The 18,202-nt window shown below is 49.0% G+C and overlaps 1 protein-coding gene across 3 annotated transcripts in view; it reads right to left on the bottom strand.

Moving 5' to 3' along the window:
* Positions 1-18,202, bottom strand: part of SLC39A11 (solute carrier family 39 member 11) — a 255,447-nt gene that overhangs the window by 3,583 nt on the left and 233,662 nt on the right. For all 3 annotated transcript variants that reach the window (XM_054047612.1, XM_054047615.1, XM_054047614.1), the window contains one exon: positions 1,575-1,673. In XM_054047612.1, coding sequence (XP_053903587.1) covers positions 1,575-1,673 — 99 coding nt within the window. The remainder of the gene's footprint in view (positions 1-1,574; positions 1,674-18,202) is intronic.

Raw genomic sequence — 18,202 nt, 5'->3', positions numbered from 1 at the left:
TCCCACCCCCGCACCTGTGTGAAGAAAAAGAGATGTGTACCAGCCCTTGCAAAACAAACGAGAGCATCTGAGCCCTTCCTGAGCAAACACAGCAGAAGACAAGTCCCCTTCTTTAATCTGGAAGGTGATGAAAGGCTGCAGGCAGACTTGGGAACACCTGGCTCCATGCAGGCAAACAATCCTCTAGTTTTTCCCCCTAATGTGTCTCTTCCCCCAACCCAGTTTATGGCTACTCTCCACACAAGGGGCCCTGTGAATCAGCTAAGCACTGGTCCACTGCTGAAGTAAGTCTGAAGTGGGGATCCCTTCAGAACACGTCCATTTGCCCTCTTTAGTTCCTATCTGTGCTACAAGGTTTTGCTGACTGTGTAGCCAGCTGGTGGGATGGCTCTAAAGACTGTGGATGCTAACCATGTGTTGCCTTTGCTGGTAGCCTAGATTGTCCTCCTGTAACTGGTCCAACACTCTGGTTTCTTTGCAGCCCTTAGACCTCCTAACCATGCCAGTCTAATTCCTTCCTCCCAGCTCTCTGTCTGGTCAGACATCCTAGAATGCACTATCCCCGGGCCACTCATGCTGCTTTGTGCTGATGTCCTTCAGGTGTTGTCCTCTGTTGTGACACTACTGGGATAGCTGCCTCGAATTTCCCAGAATGCACTGAGATGAACACAATTGGGCAACGGGATAGGTGTGGCTACATGCACCTACATGGGCAACATATGGGAGCGGTGTGAATAACCGTGTTTGGCACGAGCCAATAAGATAAAAGCATCAAAAACTGGTAAGAGAAAACATGGTTGTATTTTTAGCATTGCCAGGCCTTAAAGCAGGCCAGAAAGGATTGCCCTGTCATGCCGGACAGTGAAGGGAAGGTAACTTTAAGGTCAGAAGTTAAATTTCTGTACATGTGTTGAAGCAACAAAGGAAGTTGGAGTTGTGTCATAGGCTCTGGCCTTGGTGGACCCATTTGTATCCCTCTCTGGATGGCCTTAGAAATGTGATGCAGGAGAGCAGACACCAGGGGGTCAGCCCACAGGAGAGGTGACTCTGCAGGCAGTAGAAACACGATTTAAGCATCACGCTCTCTTTTGTTCATCTATTTCGTCTTCATTTGGCCCAAAGATTCCACCCCATCACAAGACACTTGCAACCACGGCTACTGAGGATCACCGTTCAAACCTCGCCCATTCTACAGCGGCGGTGTGGCCGCATGAGACAGAACAGACTAGCGGTTGTTATCCTTCTACGAAGTTGGAACGAATATGAGCTGCACCAGTGGCTTGCCCCACAACATCTGATCACTGTGAAAACGTCAGCTGCTGAACGTAGTAACGCCGGACCAGCAAGATCCTGTCTCCTGCACTGTTCCCATAGCTGCCACCCAGTACACAAAGGCTGGAGAAAGCTTCAAAATGGAACAGCTTTTCCCCAAACACAGCCAAGCCCCTGATGAGTCCTGAATCGGAGCTAGCAACAAGGCACTGCATAGCAACCATGCAGCAACAGCAGCTGGGAAATGGCTTGACGGACACGTTTCAAAGCTTGAAGAACGTTTTAGGAGGAGCACTACTTACCAAAATGCTCTCCATGTTGAAAATCCAGCCCCACGCAAAGGAAGGCTGACAGCAAGGCCTTCTGGGAAATTCTGAATTCCAATCCCAACTGCTAAGTTCCTACCGAAATAAAAGCAAAACATGTTATATATCATTCCTCTGGGAGGAGAAGGGCAGGGCAGGATAGGCCTTAAAAAAAAGGTTATTAAGTACATCTCTTTAATGTGAGTGCTTCCAGCCCTTGGGGACTAATTGAATCATGTTAACACAAGGCACTTCTAGAGCGAGTTTTATCTTCAAAGTGCTCCACGTCCATCCATCAACCCCTGGAAGCAATGGAGAATGAGATGAAAAGATTTGCCCAAGGACACAACCAGACAGCCAAAACCCAAGACTTTCGAACTCCCAGCCTGGTCCTCCGAACCCTTGATCAGACCTGGCCGTTGAACAGGGAGAACCTCAAGTTGTTCATGAGTGACCCACTGACTAACTAAGGAATGGCAAAGATGCAGGGGAGCTGAAGGGAGTCCATGGGGGAGAGGCGGAGCCACAAGGATTTGGTTTACGGTGTGGGAGGTTAACAAGAGTGGAGAAAGAAAAGTAAGGCGCAAAGGAGCCCCGTGCAGTACAAATAAACTCTCCTGACTGCTCCACTTTGCAAGCCAGGCTGCACTGAGAACTGCCTATTCAGACAACTGTCCTTCCAATACACAGGGTATTCTGGGAAATCAGACAGCCAAGGTAGAACAGCCCTGGGATCCAGGGGCCAGTTTGTGGAGCATCCCAGTTACCACCAAAATGGATCTCCCACGCCTCCCAGCTGGTGCCATACGAGGCGGAATGAAAGGACACACTGGGCTACACCTGCAGATGTGAACAGGGATCCCATAAGTCTTCAGAGGCAGCCCTGTTTTGCTAGCTCTCCGAAAGGGGCCAGTTTCCTCCTCTCTGAGATGCCTCTGCCGTTATGGGAGGTCGCGTCAAACAAGCTCCGGTTTCAGCCTACATCAGATAATGCAGAGGTTAATCCCTCTCATTTACTGTTCATCTCCCCCATTGTCTGCACGGTTGCACAGACACTCCATTGTTTGCTTTTATCCCCTTCTGTACTAGCTGTAGGGTCGTGTGTTTTCAACCTACAGGCTTAAAAAATATATAGAACTTTTGAAGAAACCCTGATCACATTCAGAGCCTGGATCACCCAGAGGGGAGAGGCATGCCGCACTAGAAAGGCTGCAGCATCCACCCCCAAACGAGAATTTGGCCACTGACGCTCTAGTACCCCAGATGCACTATCCTGCAGCTGAGATGTTAAACAATGGCCAAGGCACAGACCGGTCTAAAGCCTGCAGGCGGTCGGAATAAACAGAAGTGGCACCTGAGTCTGCAACTCACCATGTAGGTTTCAGGAGTCATGTGTTAGCAGCTGTGGTTCCAGACCTGTAACTGCCTCAGGGCTGCTGCTTTCACCCCTATCCCAGTCCCGCTTTTCCGTTCCACTCCTTGCTGTTCTGGAGACAGCCCCACTCAACTTCAGCCACGGGAGCAGGTGCCCAAAGCGCAGCACTGGGGAATCAACACTGAGAGACAGGCACAGACAGGACGATGAGTTACGTTCTGGTACCCACTCTGTCCTGGGTGGCTGCAGAAGGGAACACTCCCAGCTTCCCCGCTGCGCCAGCGTCTAGTCGTGAACACCGGCAGGAAAGCATCCTGTTCAGCTCCAGTGGCTGGCTCCTAACGACGGAGCTAGAGGGGAAAGTGATTGTGGTTTTGCTTGTTGGCCTCGGATTTCATGACAGCGCTAACCGCAGCCCTGCATCTGCAAGGAGGCAGGATTTTGAAGCTCGTTGTGGGGAGAAGCTGTTCTGATGGCTAGGCGTTGAGGAAGGGATCCCACAGCGTCAGGCCTAGACCAGCACTTTGGAGGGTCGAAATGCAAACATGCGCCTTCCAAGGCCACCCTCAGCAGCTACCAGCTAGCATGGCAATGAGGACAGCCCCATTTGGAACACAGGGCACATGGACGGGGGGTGCGAGAGAGGCTGGGAAGGAGGACGAGAGCACTTGGTAATCAAGTCATTTAAAAAAAAATCAACCTATGTGGAGCCCAGCTTTGACAAGTGGGAAAAAAAAGCTTTATAACGAGGGCGATTGCCTCCTCTTCCCCTGTAATGCTAAACTCTCAGGACTCCATTAACGTACATAGCCCCATTTGTGTCTTCTTGGACTTTTACCGCGGTCGGAAACAGGAAAGCAAGGGCAGGGTTGGATGGGGAGGGGTTCTCCTCTCCTGAGGTTATTGTAGATTCACTGTAGGTTTCAACGGCTGCCGACGGCAGAACAGAACCGATCCAGTACCAGAGACCACCCCCACACGGGGTGCCAAGCCAGGCGGGGAGGTGTTGGGGCGGCGGGGATAGGAGGCCTCCTGCATGTTATCACATCTGTCAAGCCAACAGAAAACACCCTCCTCCGAGGGAATGAATGAGCGGCCCTGACAGCACAGCCAGAAGGGTGGAGCTGAGCTCACCTTCAATAGAAATGGCTCCAGGCAAAGCTCACAGACAGTAGCTATAAAGGATTTGGGGGCGGGAGAGGGGAAATTAGCCACTTCTAGACCGGCAGAGAATTTACCTCACGGCGTTAATCAACCAACCAGAATAAAGTCACTGATAGCACACACTTGGCCCTCCTCCCGCACCTCCCACTGCAGCGTCTCAAAACGCTTCACGACACTGAGCACCCCCGGCCCTGTGAAATAAGGATGTATTAATCCTTACTTTGCAGAAGGGGACACAGGGACACAGAGAAATGACTCACCCAGGATCTCTCCGCTAGTCAGACTCCCAGATTGCTATGCTACATTTATTTTTATCTTAAGTACTTCTAGAGCTCACGTTATCATATCTGAGCCGCCACATTATTTAATGTGCTCATCCTCAACATCCCTGTGAGGGACGGCAGGGCTATCATCCCTATTTTCTAGGGAGCGACGGTGGCAGAGAGGCAAAGTGACTTGCCCAAGGTCACAGAGGATATCTGTGGCAAATCAGGAACTGAGCCCAGCTCTCTCCTGTCCAGGGCACCCTAACCGCTGGATCACCCTGCCTCTCCACTAAACCATACTTCTGCAAATGACACCTCTGCCACTTCTGACAGCAGCCGGCTGTCTCAACAGCACCTTGCATGCAAAGAGGGGCCCCTACACAGTGCAACGGGGCCCGTGCATTGGACATTTCCACGCAAGTGAAGGGCAACGGCGGCCTCTCTCTTAGTGGGAGGGTAAAGTTGAAAGACAGCCAGTTCATTCACTCCTAAAACAGCACAGAAGTTGGTGTTTTTTGACAGAGGACGGGGAGTCAGAACTCCTCGGTTCAATTCGTGGCTTTGACACTTTGTCTGATTTAACCTCGCGCTGCCTCAGTTTCCCCTCTCTGTAAAGCGGGTCAAATGACACCCGCCCGCCTACCTCCCTCACAAGGTTTGTTAGCATGGAATTCTGAGCACCTCAGATCAAACGAGGGAAGTGTATTCAGAGAGCAAAGATTCTTCACTAGGACATGAGCTGAGGTGTCAACTGTACACATGCAAGTCGTGGGGGATGGCTGGGAGGCAGGATTTACCGCAGTGTTAGCCTGCTGGTAGTGGTGATGGGTGGAATACGTCCTCCGTTGGCGTCTGATTCTGAGCATCTGAGCACAGCTCTCACAAACCCCCCAAACGTGAGGCAGCTGAGTGACAGAGAGATCAACGGACTTCCTCAAGATCTCTTAGTAATAATAGCAGTGGTGAGAGCTCAGCCGCTCTCACCCCCAGTACTCCTAGCGGACACATGGGCTTTGAAATCTAGTTAAGGATTACGGGCAAGGTTTGCAGAATTGCCTAAGTGACTTTGGAGCCTTGACCCATTTTACAAAGTGACTTTGTGCCTGTGTCCTATTGCCTTTCAAGGAGACACCAAGTGCTTTTAGTGCACGATAGCAGGATGCACATGGCCAGTTTGTGCCAGCAGGTTAGTGCACTGTAGATTTATGCCCCGGCTTGCTGTGCACTAGCTGGTCGTGTAAACAAATCCTTAGTGCCTATGTCACTTTTGAAAATCTTGCCCTACCTCTTATGCATAAAGGGAGCTCAGAAACCAGGGAGATGGGCAAGACATAAGAACCTAAATAGAGCCCGCTGGCACTTTTTCAAGGAAGAGCCAACCAACACCCCCAACACAACCAAGTGCTCCTACGACCTAAGACCCCTTTGCAAACATTTAAGAATCCCAGCCTGCTTGAGAAATGTCTTGTGCTCCCAAGCAAGCGGGGGATTTCTATGCTTGACTCAGGGCAGGCAAGGCGCTAGACATGCCCCGTGTTTTAAGAGTACCAGAGTTAGTTGTGCAGGCTCCTAAGAATGGAAGGTTGCCACATCGCAGCAAATTGTGAGCCAGGAATTAGGCTTAGATGCTCCAGGTAGACATGCTGACTAGGTCGTTCTTCCCAAAGTCGTCCACCAAGGTGCCTCTTCATTAGACTTGTCTATCATCCTAGGCACCCTCACAGATGCAGGAAATAACAACTGGGGTTGCGTCTCACCACTCCCCCCAAATTCCCCAGGATAGCCTCATGTTCCCACCAGTCCATCCAATGTCCTGCACGTTCCTCTGTGGATTTGTCACTGGTGCAGCGTAGGGACCTTCTGAAAAATAACTAAAAATGGAAATCCGATTTCTGTATTTAAAGAGGGAGGATGGATTTTTTTAAGCACTGTTATTACTATAGCTGTGGTTTGGTGCCCAGTCACTTTTGCATCCCAGTTTTAAAACCACTGACAGCTCACAGAGCAGCCCCTTTAGATGCCCCCCAACCAGGAACTGTGGAGGGACAATAAATAAAAATAGACCTATTTAAACATACCCCAGAGGTACTGCAAAGTAAACAAATAAACCTGTCAGGCATGTCTAGGTGGAGGGAAGGAGAATCAACCAGGATGGAGCCTTGGTTTGCATTAAGCATCTGAGAGTTTCAGGACAGCTTCACACACACGCTGCCTCCCCTGCCACGTTGGTTACATAAAAATCTTGGCATGGCTGTGCCGAGACGGCTGTTACAAAACCGTGGGCTCACGTGAACCATTATCTACCTATTGAATCTCAATTTGACAAGTCTGGGAACACCATTTTCACCCCTTTGCAATCGCTTTCATGTGAGGTTTCCACCAACTACCCTTGAACAGGAAACAAAAGCTTCACTTATTTCCCCCCCCCCCCCCCCATATTTGACAATTGGGTTTGATGCTCACGAATACGAGGAACTAAGTACCCTGGAGGGCACAGTCTGGGCAAAGGCTGTGCAAGCTTTACTCCTTCTGCAGCTCTGCCAAGAAGCCTCAATACTGCCCTACAGTCTCAACGCAAAAGAATAAACGGACACAAATCTGACATCAGGAATCATAACATTCAAAAACCAGTAGAAGAACACTTCTCCTTCTCTAGGAGAACTTCTCTAATCACTCAGTGACAGACGTTAAGGTGGCAATATTGCAACAGAAAAGCTTCAAAAACAGACTCCAACGAGAAGCTGCTGAACTTGAATTAATATGCAAACTAGATACCATTAACTTAGGTTTGAACAGAGACTGGGAATGGCTCGGTCATTACACTAATTGAATCTATTTCCCCATGTTAAAGTATCCTCACACCTTCCTGTCAACTGTCCGAAATGGGCCATCTTGATTATCACTTCAAAAGTTTTTCTCCCCTGCTGATAATAGCTTCTCTTAATTAATTAGCCTCTTACAGTTGGTCTGGGTACTTCCACCTTTTCATGTTCTCTGTATGTATAAATATCTTCTTACTGTATGTTCCATTCTATGCATCCGATGAAGTGGGCTGTAGCCCACGAAAGCTTATGCTCAAATAAATGTGTTAGTTTCTAAGGTGCCACAAGTCCTCCTTGTTCTTTTTGCGGATACAGACTAACACGGCTGCTACTCTGAAATGCTGCCCTACAGTAACCCTCCTCCACGCACACTCTGCCATCACACCCTCTCACTTGCAAATGCTGCTTCCTAAACCAGCCCTGGGACCTAATTCAGCTCTGCAATGCAGCTCGGTCCTAATCCGCAGCACCTTCTGCTGAGCCCGTCTAGAACCCCGGCACCGGAACCCTGAGTGAGCACCAACACATTGGTTTTTTGTTTTGCATTTTCTTTCTCCTTCTGGAAAAATGACATATTAGCCTTTTTTGCCTACGGTCGGTGGGGAGGTAAGAAATCAGTGTATTTGCTGTGAAAACCAGCATTGACCATTGGGCATTTACCCTGGGTGAAACGTACTATTGAATTTCTACAACACCTTTCATGGGAGGACATTGGCAAGTTTCACCAGCGTCCATTCATTTAGCTCCACAACACAGCAGCGAGGCTGAACTGCTCAGCATGATCTGAACCATTATACAGGTAGAGAAGCCAACTTGCTCAAACAAACCACACCGGGACGAAGCGGGCCTGTCTCTCCCTGGTGTGCATAAGGAGATGAAAGTCTACTGCAGATGCCAACTAGCGGAGTAACTCCTTTTGCAACAATGGCAGAGGCTGATAGCACTGAAGGTCCCAGGCTCAAGCCTGGATATGCATTATCATTGTTATTAGTGGTTTTAAAGTAGTGTGTAGAGGCCGGGCCCTGTTGTGCGTGGTGCTGTGCAAACAGCTAATGGACATTATACTTGCCCTAAAGAACTTACAATCTGAGTGTAAGACTATAAACAACAAGTTGATAGAGCACAAGAAACAGTAAGAAGATCCCGACCACAGCGCGCCAAACCACTGTCAAGCTTTTTGTAAGCATGACGGCCGAAGACAGTTTCAAAGAAGACATTTGGAGGAGAACAGTGAGGTGGCTTTGCACGGTGAGCACATCCCACACATACGGGGCAGCCTGGGAGAAGACACCACGTGGCTATACACACACATGGGGCGCAATCTTGTCCCCACTAAAGGACATGGCAGAGTTTCTATTGATATCAATGGAGCTAGGATTTCTCCCAAGAAGTATGAAGTTTTCCATAACTCTGGTTTCAGGATAAACACAGGGCACCCAACTCGACACCAGCTCAACTCCACTGAAGTGCATGGAGACGGGCTAGATGGTGCATTGATGCCCAGGTCACAGTGTTGATCCATAGGCCACCTTTCCAATTCCCACCCCGTCAGCAGGATGAGACTGGTTCACCAGCCGTTGTGCTGCAGCAGTGCAACATGTCACGACAGCACCACATCACCGTGTCGCAAGAATAAAAGGGGTCCCACCTCCGCACCGACAGTCAGATTAGAATGTCAGTGAAGCTAAGGATTTTCTCCCAACATGTATCAAGTTTTCCATGACTTCAGTTTCCAAGTAGACACAGGGGGCCAAATGTAACACTGGTACCGTGGGCGCAATTCCACTGAAGTCCATGCAGTCATGCCAGAGTGAATCTGAGCCAGAGAGACCAGGTAGTCACAGTGATCACTGGGTAGCAATCCCAGAGCAGGCATTCCAGAGGTCCATAACCCACAGACAGACATCACCGACTTTGGAGAGAGACTTCAGCTCTAGCAAACGGCTGAGACAGAGAGTCCTAGCAAAGGCCTTGCCTGCACTGCCCAGCTCCTGACCAGACCTGAAACGCAGGTCCACAAGGGCTGGTTTCATTCTTTCGCCAAAAGAAGAACAGGAGTACTTGTGGCACCTTAGAGACTAACAAATTTATTAGAGCATAAGCTTTCGTGGACTACAGCCCACTTCTTCGGATGCATATAGAAATATTCCATTCTATATGCATCCGAAGAAGTGGGCTGTAGTCCACGAAAGCTTATGCTCTAATAAATTTGTTAGTCTCTAAGGTGCCACAAGTACTCCTGTTCTTCTTTTTGCGGATACAGACTAACATGGATGCTACTCTGAAACCTGTCATTCTTTCGCCAGTGGCTGAAAGCTCCCTTTGCTGCTTTAAACACTTGTGTTCCTACTAGTAAAATAAGACTGGTGAGAAAAATCTCTCTGGGTTGTTTAAACTTCTAACATGGTTTACAGAAGAGCGAGAGAGAGAGACAGGCTGTGGGTGTCCTTAACCAGGACAGACCATTACAATCAAAAACATTATTCAAGTGTGTGTGGGGGGATGTGGGGGGGTAGAGGCAGGGAAAACATCCCTTATAGAAAACAGTGGAGCCGCTGTCTGTGTGCTGGGTTTTTTCCCCCTCCTTCCCTTGCCTTAGCACAAAGCAGCTATTACTGGCTCCGACCACAACAAATTAATGGGTGGGAGAGGGAAGTGTGAACCAAGGGGTCTGTACAAAAAGAACCCCCCTCCCCCCACAGCACCATCCCCAGAGGGGAGGCAGACCCCTCTGAGCTTTCACTACTGGGCTGCCTTAAAACAAGGAGAGACTGTGAGAAAGCTGTGATGGGGGCAGAGCGCGAGGGAGGTGAGGGGGCAGATGTGGGGAAGGGAAATTTAGCAAAGCCAAAAGATTTCTTCGTTATAGCTAAGAGAAGCCTAAAGCTGAAGCATTTATCCCATTCCCACCCCCACTAATAAAAAGAGGACTTGACGCAAACCCCCAACGTTCATTTAAAGTATATTCTAAGTGGAAATGCATCAAGACGCTCTTCTTTCCCCAAGAGCATAAGACTCTGAGCGTTTGCTCCTCACTAGGCCTACGGCCTGTTTCTGTTACTTTCCCCTTTCCAGGCACGGGAGTAATTTGGGAATGGGCAGGGGGAGCGTTGCCCCCCCAAACTGCAAGCCTCAGGCAGATGTGGAATTTGCTTCTCCCTGCACGGCCCCATTGGCCTGATTGGGCTGCCACCCCAAACATAGAATCATAGAATATCAGGGTTGGAAGGGACCTCAGAAGTTCATCTAGTCCCACCCCCTGTTTAAAGCAGGACCAATCCCCAGACAGATTTTTGCCCCAGATCCCTAAATGGCCCCCCTCAAGGATTGAACTCACAACCCTGGGTTTAGCAGGCCAAAATGCGCAAATCACTGAGCTATCCCTCCCCCCAAATGAGAAGTCAAACTACGCCAATGATTCCAGGTGGGACTCCCCGTACTCCCCCCTTTGGGTCCCTCTTCTGTCCATGCTCTCTGGACTCTCACACGCACGCTCTGTCTGCGCCCAGTAGTGGGAGGCCCCACTGGCACCACAGGGCAGAGCTTTAGTGGGTACTGCCCTGTGAGGGACAAGGGCCAGCACTATGCTCAGACACAAGCTAGCGGGTGACAGGAGTGCCACGCTTGCACTGAAGGCAGCAGGCTGCAGAGATCAAACTGGGGAAGACTTGCTGCATTTGGGGTTCAGATGTAGTTTAAAACTGGCTGGAAACCCAGTTCCCGATTAACCTGCAGGTTACAGTGGGAGGGAGATGAGCGTTATCCCATCTAACGGACAATAGGGAACCGAAGGCGCTATTGAAAGGACAGGGATTAGAACCGGGGAATTCCTGAATTCCAAGGCTAGGCTCTTTCCGTTCTCTACTCCCTCCTGGCTCTGCCACTTAGGGTCTGGCTTCAGGTAGAGGACATCCCACATTCTGCTAGGCTCCTGGTTCCCTCACTGCTCAGCCACAGGTCCCCTTGCTTCCCCTTCCATCCCTCCCATTCCAGAAGCCCATTCTCTGTCTCTTGCCACCACAGTGAATGTTAGTGCCTCTTGTCACCTCCATTATACCTTGGCCATGGCCTCGCATACTCTTACAGGCCTTGAGCGTCTCTCAGACACTGCTATTTGTACCTGGATGTGAATACTTCATTAACAGCATCTGGAGTCTGGGAACAGACCCCTTCTCACTTGCTTCGCCTTGGTTCACAGCACAGAAAGGATATGGCCACACACTGCTCAGAGGTCACCTTTGTATAAGAGGGTGTCTCCTGTGCTGTTTGCGTGCCGAGGTGAAGAAGTTTCTAGTCCAATGCCTGACCTTCCCAGTACAAGTCCCCATATGCACCTCATATTTTCTCCCTACCTCTGTGAAGAGTTTTCTGGGAAACAGTTGGGAGGAAAGAGACTGAACCAAATAAAGCTGCATTGTGTATCAGGAAAACAAAGGGTTCCTTATGAAGGAAATAGGTGGAGACACTTGGAAGGCTTCCTTCTATTGCAAAGAGAACACGTTGTAAAGCAGATGTACTAGCAGTCTGAACCAAGTGCATTTCTGGGTGACTACAGTATGCCAGGGTAGGGAGGGACAGCTAGAGGCAGGTGACTGGGGGAATAACTGAGTATAACCCTCTGAGCAGGACAGTAATCAGCCTGAAATGCACAGCCATGAGTGCCTGCTGTGCCCATACTCAGCCAGTTAGCCCGTGCCGCAAAACCCACACTGCTATCTCTAGCGTGCTCGCTCCAGCACAGCTGGCGTGCGTCTGCCTGCCCACGCGCCCAGCTGCAGTGTAGACGTACCTTAAGTGACTCAGACACTAAGGAGCTTACGTCTCACTGCAAGTCAGTGGGACTGAGGCTCCTGAGGGCCTAAACCACTTCTGAAGTTGGGATTTAGGTTCCTAAGTCACTTAGATGCTTTTGGAAATTTTCCCTGCACTGTTTTGTGCCTCAGTTTCCCCAACTGTAAAAAGGGGGCCATTATCCTTGTCTCCTTCAAAAAGCACTTTGAGATCCATGGATGAAAAAGCACAGATAAGAGCTATGTATTATTTTATCATCGCGAACTCCAAGAAGGGACAGGTTCACGGGGGATTTTCAAGGAAGCCAATGATGCCCATTCTTATGGACTCTCACCAGTACACAATATGGAAACAATTTAGATCATTCCTGCACTCCTGTTCCAAGGTGGTGCTAGTCCCTAGACAGAGGACCAGGTTTTGCTGCAATTTTAAGGAAGAAAAGGTAACAACGCTGCAGATCCGGCTTCTCTAAGCCCCACCAAGGAGCAACTCTTTGTCGGGAGAGGAAAATAACCTAGTCCAGTTCCTTGGGGGCACATACCCGCAGCTGGACCTTCTACCCTACAAATCTTGCCTGCCAATTGGTATGGCACCATGCTGGGAAATTCCTAGTTCACTTTCAGAAAAAGTTGGCATCTCTGCATATTTGCAAGGTCAAGGCACAGAAAGCCTTCTATAAGCCTAAACCCTTGTTTTCAAGGGCCTATTCTTTTACAAACTGATTATGAAAGTAGGCTACATATTCTTAACAAGCCCCTTTTCACGACGGCTTTCAATTCCCTACTGTGTATAATGTGCATGTGTATTCTTGCATGGCAGGCCCTTACATACTGTTTTGATTGTTATCGCCTTGCCATGAAAGAGCCGATTGTTGTGGGTTCCCAAGATTACATCATGGCTTCCCACTCCGGCTGCCTGTCGAGGTGTTTGATCGGGACCTGCAGGTGGGAAGGAGCTCTGTGGTAAGCACAGGGCCTTGAGCACTTCCCCATACCTGCCTTACCTGTTCCACACACAGCTGCCTTAGCACGCAAGGGCTTTCTTTTGCTTTATTGTAACCTCTCATGCAAAGTGTGCATGTGAGCATGGCGGAGGAAAAATAGGTGAACAATGTGTTCATTTCCAAATCTGACTCACAGGAGACTAGAGAGATTTCTGGCTCCTGAATGCTATCTGACAAGGAATGAGCGAGCCGGTGACACACACATGCACAGATCTGCTGTCGACCGAATTTTTACACGTTCCAATTTTAAAGGCATGTGTTGCAAAACAGGCAGGCAAGTTTTACTCCCAAAGATTTCTCTTTCCCAATTATACAGCCCTTTTCATCTCAAAGCACTTAAAAAATGACAAAGAATTAAAGCCTACCGCCGCTAGGGTGACCGGAGAGCAAGTGTGAAAAATTGGGACAGGGATTGGGGGTTATAGGCGCCTATATATTGGGACCGTCCCTATAAAATCAGGGCATCTGGTCACCCTAACTGCCACCCCCTCTTCTGACCAGGTAAATGTTATAAGTCCCATTATACAGAGAAGGACTGCACAAGGTCAAACAGCCAGAAGCAAATTAGGAACAGAACCCAGAAATCCTGACTGCCAATCCTGGGCTCTGATCACACCAGGTCACATTTCCCACAATTATGGAGCTCTCTTCGATCCTCCCTGCTTTAGACGTAAGTAGTGAGATAGTTAATTCGCTCCAGGACTGACAGGTGGACTGATAGCAGAGTAGGGCCCAGCGTATTTGCTCCCAGAGGCAGGGTTTGCACCGACACTGCTAAAATATGGATGAACTACATGAAATTCAGTAGCAAATAATGCACATTGTGAGGGAGACTGGAAGTGTAATTCTAAACTAGATGCACAATTAGCCTGTAGAACTCATTGCCACAAGTTACTGGAGCCCAAGAGTTTGACGACATTCAGAAAAGGATCGGACAGCTATATGGAAAACAAGATTATCCAGACTTACCACAGTAAATACCATAAAATAAGCAAGAGTTTTGGAACAGATATAAACCCTCCTGTATCCGGGTTTAAGTCAACCTCTAACTATTGGGGTTTGGGAGAAAATTGTGTCTGTTAGAAGGTTATCCCATAGCTGCCTTCTGTGGTGTTTCTGGCACCTCCTCCTAAAGCAGATAGTGCTGGCTGTTGTTGGTGAAAGGATACCAGAGTAGATGGACCTTCTGGTCTGATCCAGCCTGGCATCCCTGAGTCCTATCAATGTCCTTCCAGATGTGTTCCATCCCCCTACCTGTACATTGTTTAGTCAGTCATCAATTTTCAGGCCAAAAGGAACCTTTATGATCATCAAGTCTGACTTTCTGCATAGCATGGGCCACGGACCCTCACCCAGCGACTTCTGCATCCAGCCCGTAACTCCTGCCTGAGTGACAGCAGACCTTAGAAAGACACTCAGTCTTGATTTAAATAATTCAAATGATGCAGAACCCACAACCTCCCTACTTAAGTTGTCCCAGTGGTTAACTGTCCAAAGCGTTAAAAATTTGCATCTTATTTCTAGTCTGAATTAGTCTAGCTTCACCTTCCACCATTGGTTCTCATTAGGCATTTGTCTGCTAGATGAAAGCGCTGTCTACTATCAGAAATCTCTTTCACGGGTAGGTACAGGTAGACTGTGATCAAGTCACCTCTTAACCTTCTCTTGGATAAACTAAATAAATTGAGCTTCCAATTTAGATTGTAAATCTAAAGGAACCTTGTTTTATTACCTATAAAGCACCTGGCACATCTTCTCACTCGTTAAATATTGATAATATTAACAACTACCAGCACCAGCAATAACTCAGTAATACAGTGCGAGTTCTCTCGTTCTCTTCAAGATACAAGCCCTAGTTACTCCCATTTTTCTGGTTGCACGGTTGCAAGGGGTTTCCTCTGTTAAGAACATCCATATGGGAGGCCGGGGGGAATGTACATGCTCACGTGGCGCTGCACAGCATTGAAGAATTGCTCTGACTTGCAGATCGTTTTGATAGTCTGAAGCAGGGCTGTGCCCAGGGATTCATGAGAACCTATTGTCAGGTTTCTAATGTATTCTCATTCCCTGGGTGTGCTTATCCACAAAAGTCACAAGGAAGTACAGATTATTACTATTACTGCATTGTGTTTATATTACAACAGGGCCTAGAAGCTCTACCAAGACGGAGACTCCTTTGTGGGAAGCTCCGTACAAACACACACTGCAAGACAGGCCCTGCCCCGAAGATCTTGCAATCGGAACAGAGAAGACACACAAGAGGTGGCAGAGGAAAGATGGACAGGAAAGAAAAAAGTGACTGCCCATTGTCAAACAGAAGACACGAACTATACCTCTTGAATAAAGAGTCCTTGAGCTTTTTGAAAAATCCTGATTATTTGTATGCAGAATATATGTGAAGCCAAGTGACTGCTGCTGGTAAATGACATTTATAAACATGTACTTATTTGACAAGCACCTTAACTTCCAAAGTAAGCATGCCGATACAATGCATAATATACAAATGAATACAATAACTAATGGGCACAGAAAAACCTAGTACAGTTCACGGTAAGTTTCAATTTCCCATACCGGGTCAGTTATCAAAGCTGAGGAGGTTGGTAGCAGGACGCCGATGCCTCCCCATGCTCAAATCAATGTAGTCTAGTGACCCAGTGCAGACAGCACGATGGCATCTCATGTCCCTTGGACAGGAAGCGTTAGCTCTCAGGGCTGTTCAGGGGCAGTTCTGTGCACTCACAAATGGGTGAAATATAGAACTCACAACCATCCTGCTTCCCTCTCCCACGCCTACTCCCCTTGGCCATGCCACTTTTCATTCAGCAATGCATTAGGGGCTGTTCTAGGGTTGCCAACTTTCTAATGCCAGAAAAACGAACACCCTTGCCCCCCCACTGCCCCACCCCTTCCCCGAGGCCCTGCCCCTTCCCGAGGCTCCACCCCCCCCACCCACGGACTCCATTCCCCCTCCCTCCGTCGCTTGCTCTCCCTCCCCTCTCTCACATGCTCATTCACTACAGGGCCCAAACAGGCATATTTATTGTTTTGACAGATGTATTATGCTAAGTTGAGGTTTTATTTGTTACAGGACACTGGAGCTGGCAGCAAAATAGTCAAAAGGTAATTTTTAAAAAAAATGAAATTTCACAAAGGTTTTCATGATTCTTTCCCTCCCCTCTTCCCCTTTTCCATGTTTTTTGTTCACTAAAGTTATTGTAATTTTATGTGTGGAATTAGGACCACCCATTATCACAGCTGCACTGGGTCCATTAAAGGCCCACTCCTGAAGCCCAAATACAAATCCAGAGAGCACAACCACAGAAATGCACACCTGTCCAGATACCTATAGAAATAAATCTGTAGAAACTGACTCCCACACCTTCATGCAGATACACACGTGTATTCATGTGTACACAGCTAGCATGCACTTACACATATACTGCCACATTATTTAATATTACAATTGTTGTTTAGTGCCTAGAGACCCCAACTAAGATCAGGGCTCCAGGGTGCTAGGTGCTGGACATACACATAAAAAAAGAAAGCATCTGCAACAAAGAGTTTATAATGTAGCTAGACAAAGGTGGGGAGAAATGTCTGATCCATCGGCTCTTCTGCAATGACTAGTCAACAGCATTCACTTTTTAAGAAATAATACATTTCTTTTAGAGTTCCCTTCTCTTCTAAAAACTTGTTATGAAATAAATAGAGACATATTTTATGTCATCCATTTTTTTTGTGCGCAAGCCAGCGAAAGGAATAAAAGTCAAAGAGTTAGGCTGCGGATTGTATTCACACAGGTACACACACATGCAGCGATACACACACCTCCCTACACAAAGACACACCGTCTCTTACACACATACAATGCATGCATGCACACACTTGCCTGCACAGAGACACTTTTTCATACCCTTTTCCAGGGGCTGCATAAATCACCTAGCCGGGAAGGGAGGAGCGTGGGCTGGAGGGGAAAAGATGGGGATGGGTGGAGGAGAGAGGACGGTGAGGGAAAGAGGCCAAGGACGAGAGCAGGGTGGGAGTGAGAGGGGGAAGTGAAGGAGAGAGGAGGGGGTGTGGGGGGGATGTGGAGTGGACGGGGATGCAGGGGAAGGCAGAAGGCTACAGGTGCATGAGGACGTGGGGGGCACAGGGGTGTATAGGGACATAATGGGAGTGCAGCAGTGTATGGAGGTGAATGGTAGGGTGCAGGCCTGTGGGGGATGAGGGACATGGGGTGGCGGTTCTGGGAGGTGGAGAGGATAGGTGGGAGAGCGCTGTAAGGGGTACAGGGCTGGGATGGGTAGGTGTGAAAAGCAGGACAGGATGGGACGGGGAGGGATGCAGTGAGGGGGATAGGGGTGCAGCCCCATTCCCAGCACTCGGAGCTGGGGATACACACACCTCAAACTCCTGGGTGCCAGGGGCGACAGACAGACCGTGGTTCGCCGCAGGACACACGCTGCAGCTCGAGCCCAGCCACACGAGGAGCGCGAGAAGAGGCCGGGCAGCAGCGGGAGAGACACACGCCACATGACCCCTCAACAGCCGCCTGCTGAGCGCTCGCAACGCTAGTTCCTCCCCTGCCCTTACCCAGCCAATGGGAGCTGCGCCTGCAGGCAGGGGGCGGAGCAACACGCAGACCCCTCTGGCCGCCCCAAAGGCTAGGAGCCAGACATGCTGGCTGCTTCCCAACCCGGGAGCTGCACGGCGGCTAGAAGGAAGCCTGCCAGCCCCGCTGCATAGTGGCACCACCAACTGGACAGTCAACAGCCCGGTCAGTGGTGCTGACCAGAGTCGCCAGGATCCCTTTTTGACCGGCTGTTCCGGTCCAAAACCAGACACCTGGTCACCCTAGGCTTACATACAGCCGTGAGAGGTGCTTTTGTAGTCAGTTGCTCTCGTGAGTTATTTAAAGCTTTTCTGACTAAACCGATGTTAAAACCACCATGTAAAAAAAAGTGAGATTTTAGAGCCAGATCCTGAACCACTGAAATCAAGTGGAGCTTTGTTATGGAGGGTCCAGAATCAAGCCAATGAACAGGAAGAAAACCCTCACAGGGACGTGCGTTTCCTGATGGCTGGTTGCCGTTGCAGTCTGCCTGCAAGATCTAGTAAATTGAACACTAGTCTGGGAGCCAGGAGCTGATTGCTAATCCCAGCGCTGCCAGGAATTTGGTGAAGCCTTCGACAAGGTTGTAGCG

The sequence above is a fragment of the Malaclemys terrapin genome, chromosome 13 (genome assembly GCF_027887155.1).
Source record: "Malaclemys terrapin pileata isolate rMalTer1 chromosome 13, rMalTer1.hap1, whole genome shotgun sequence".
Taxonomy (NCBI): domain Eukaryota; kingdom Metazoa; phylum Chordata; order Testudines; family Emydidae; genus Malaclemys; species Malaclemys terrapin.
This window is presented reverse-complemented; position numbering and strand designations above follow the sequence as displayed.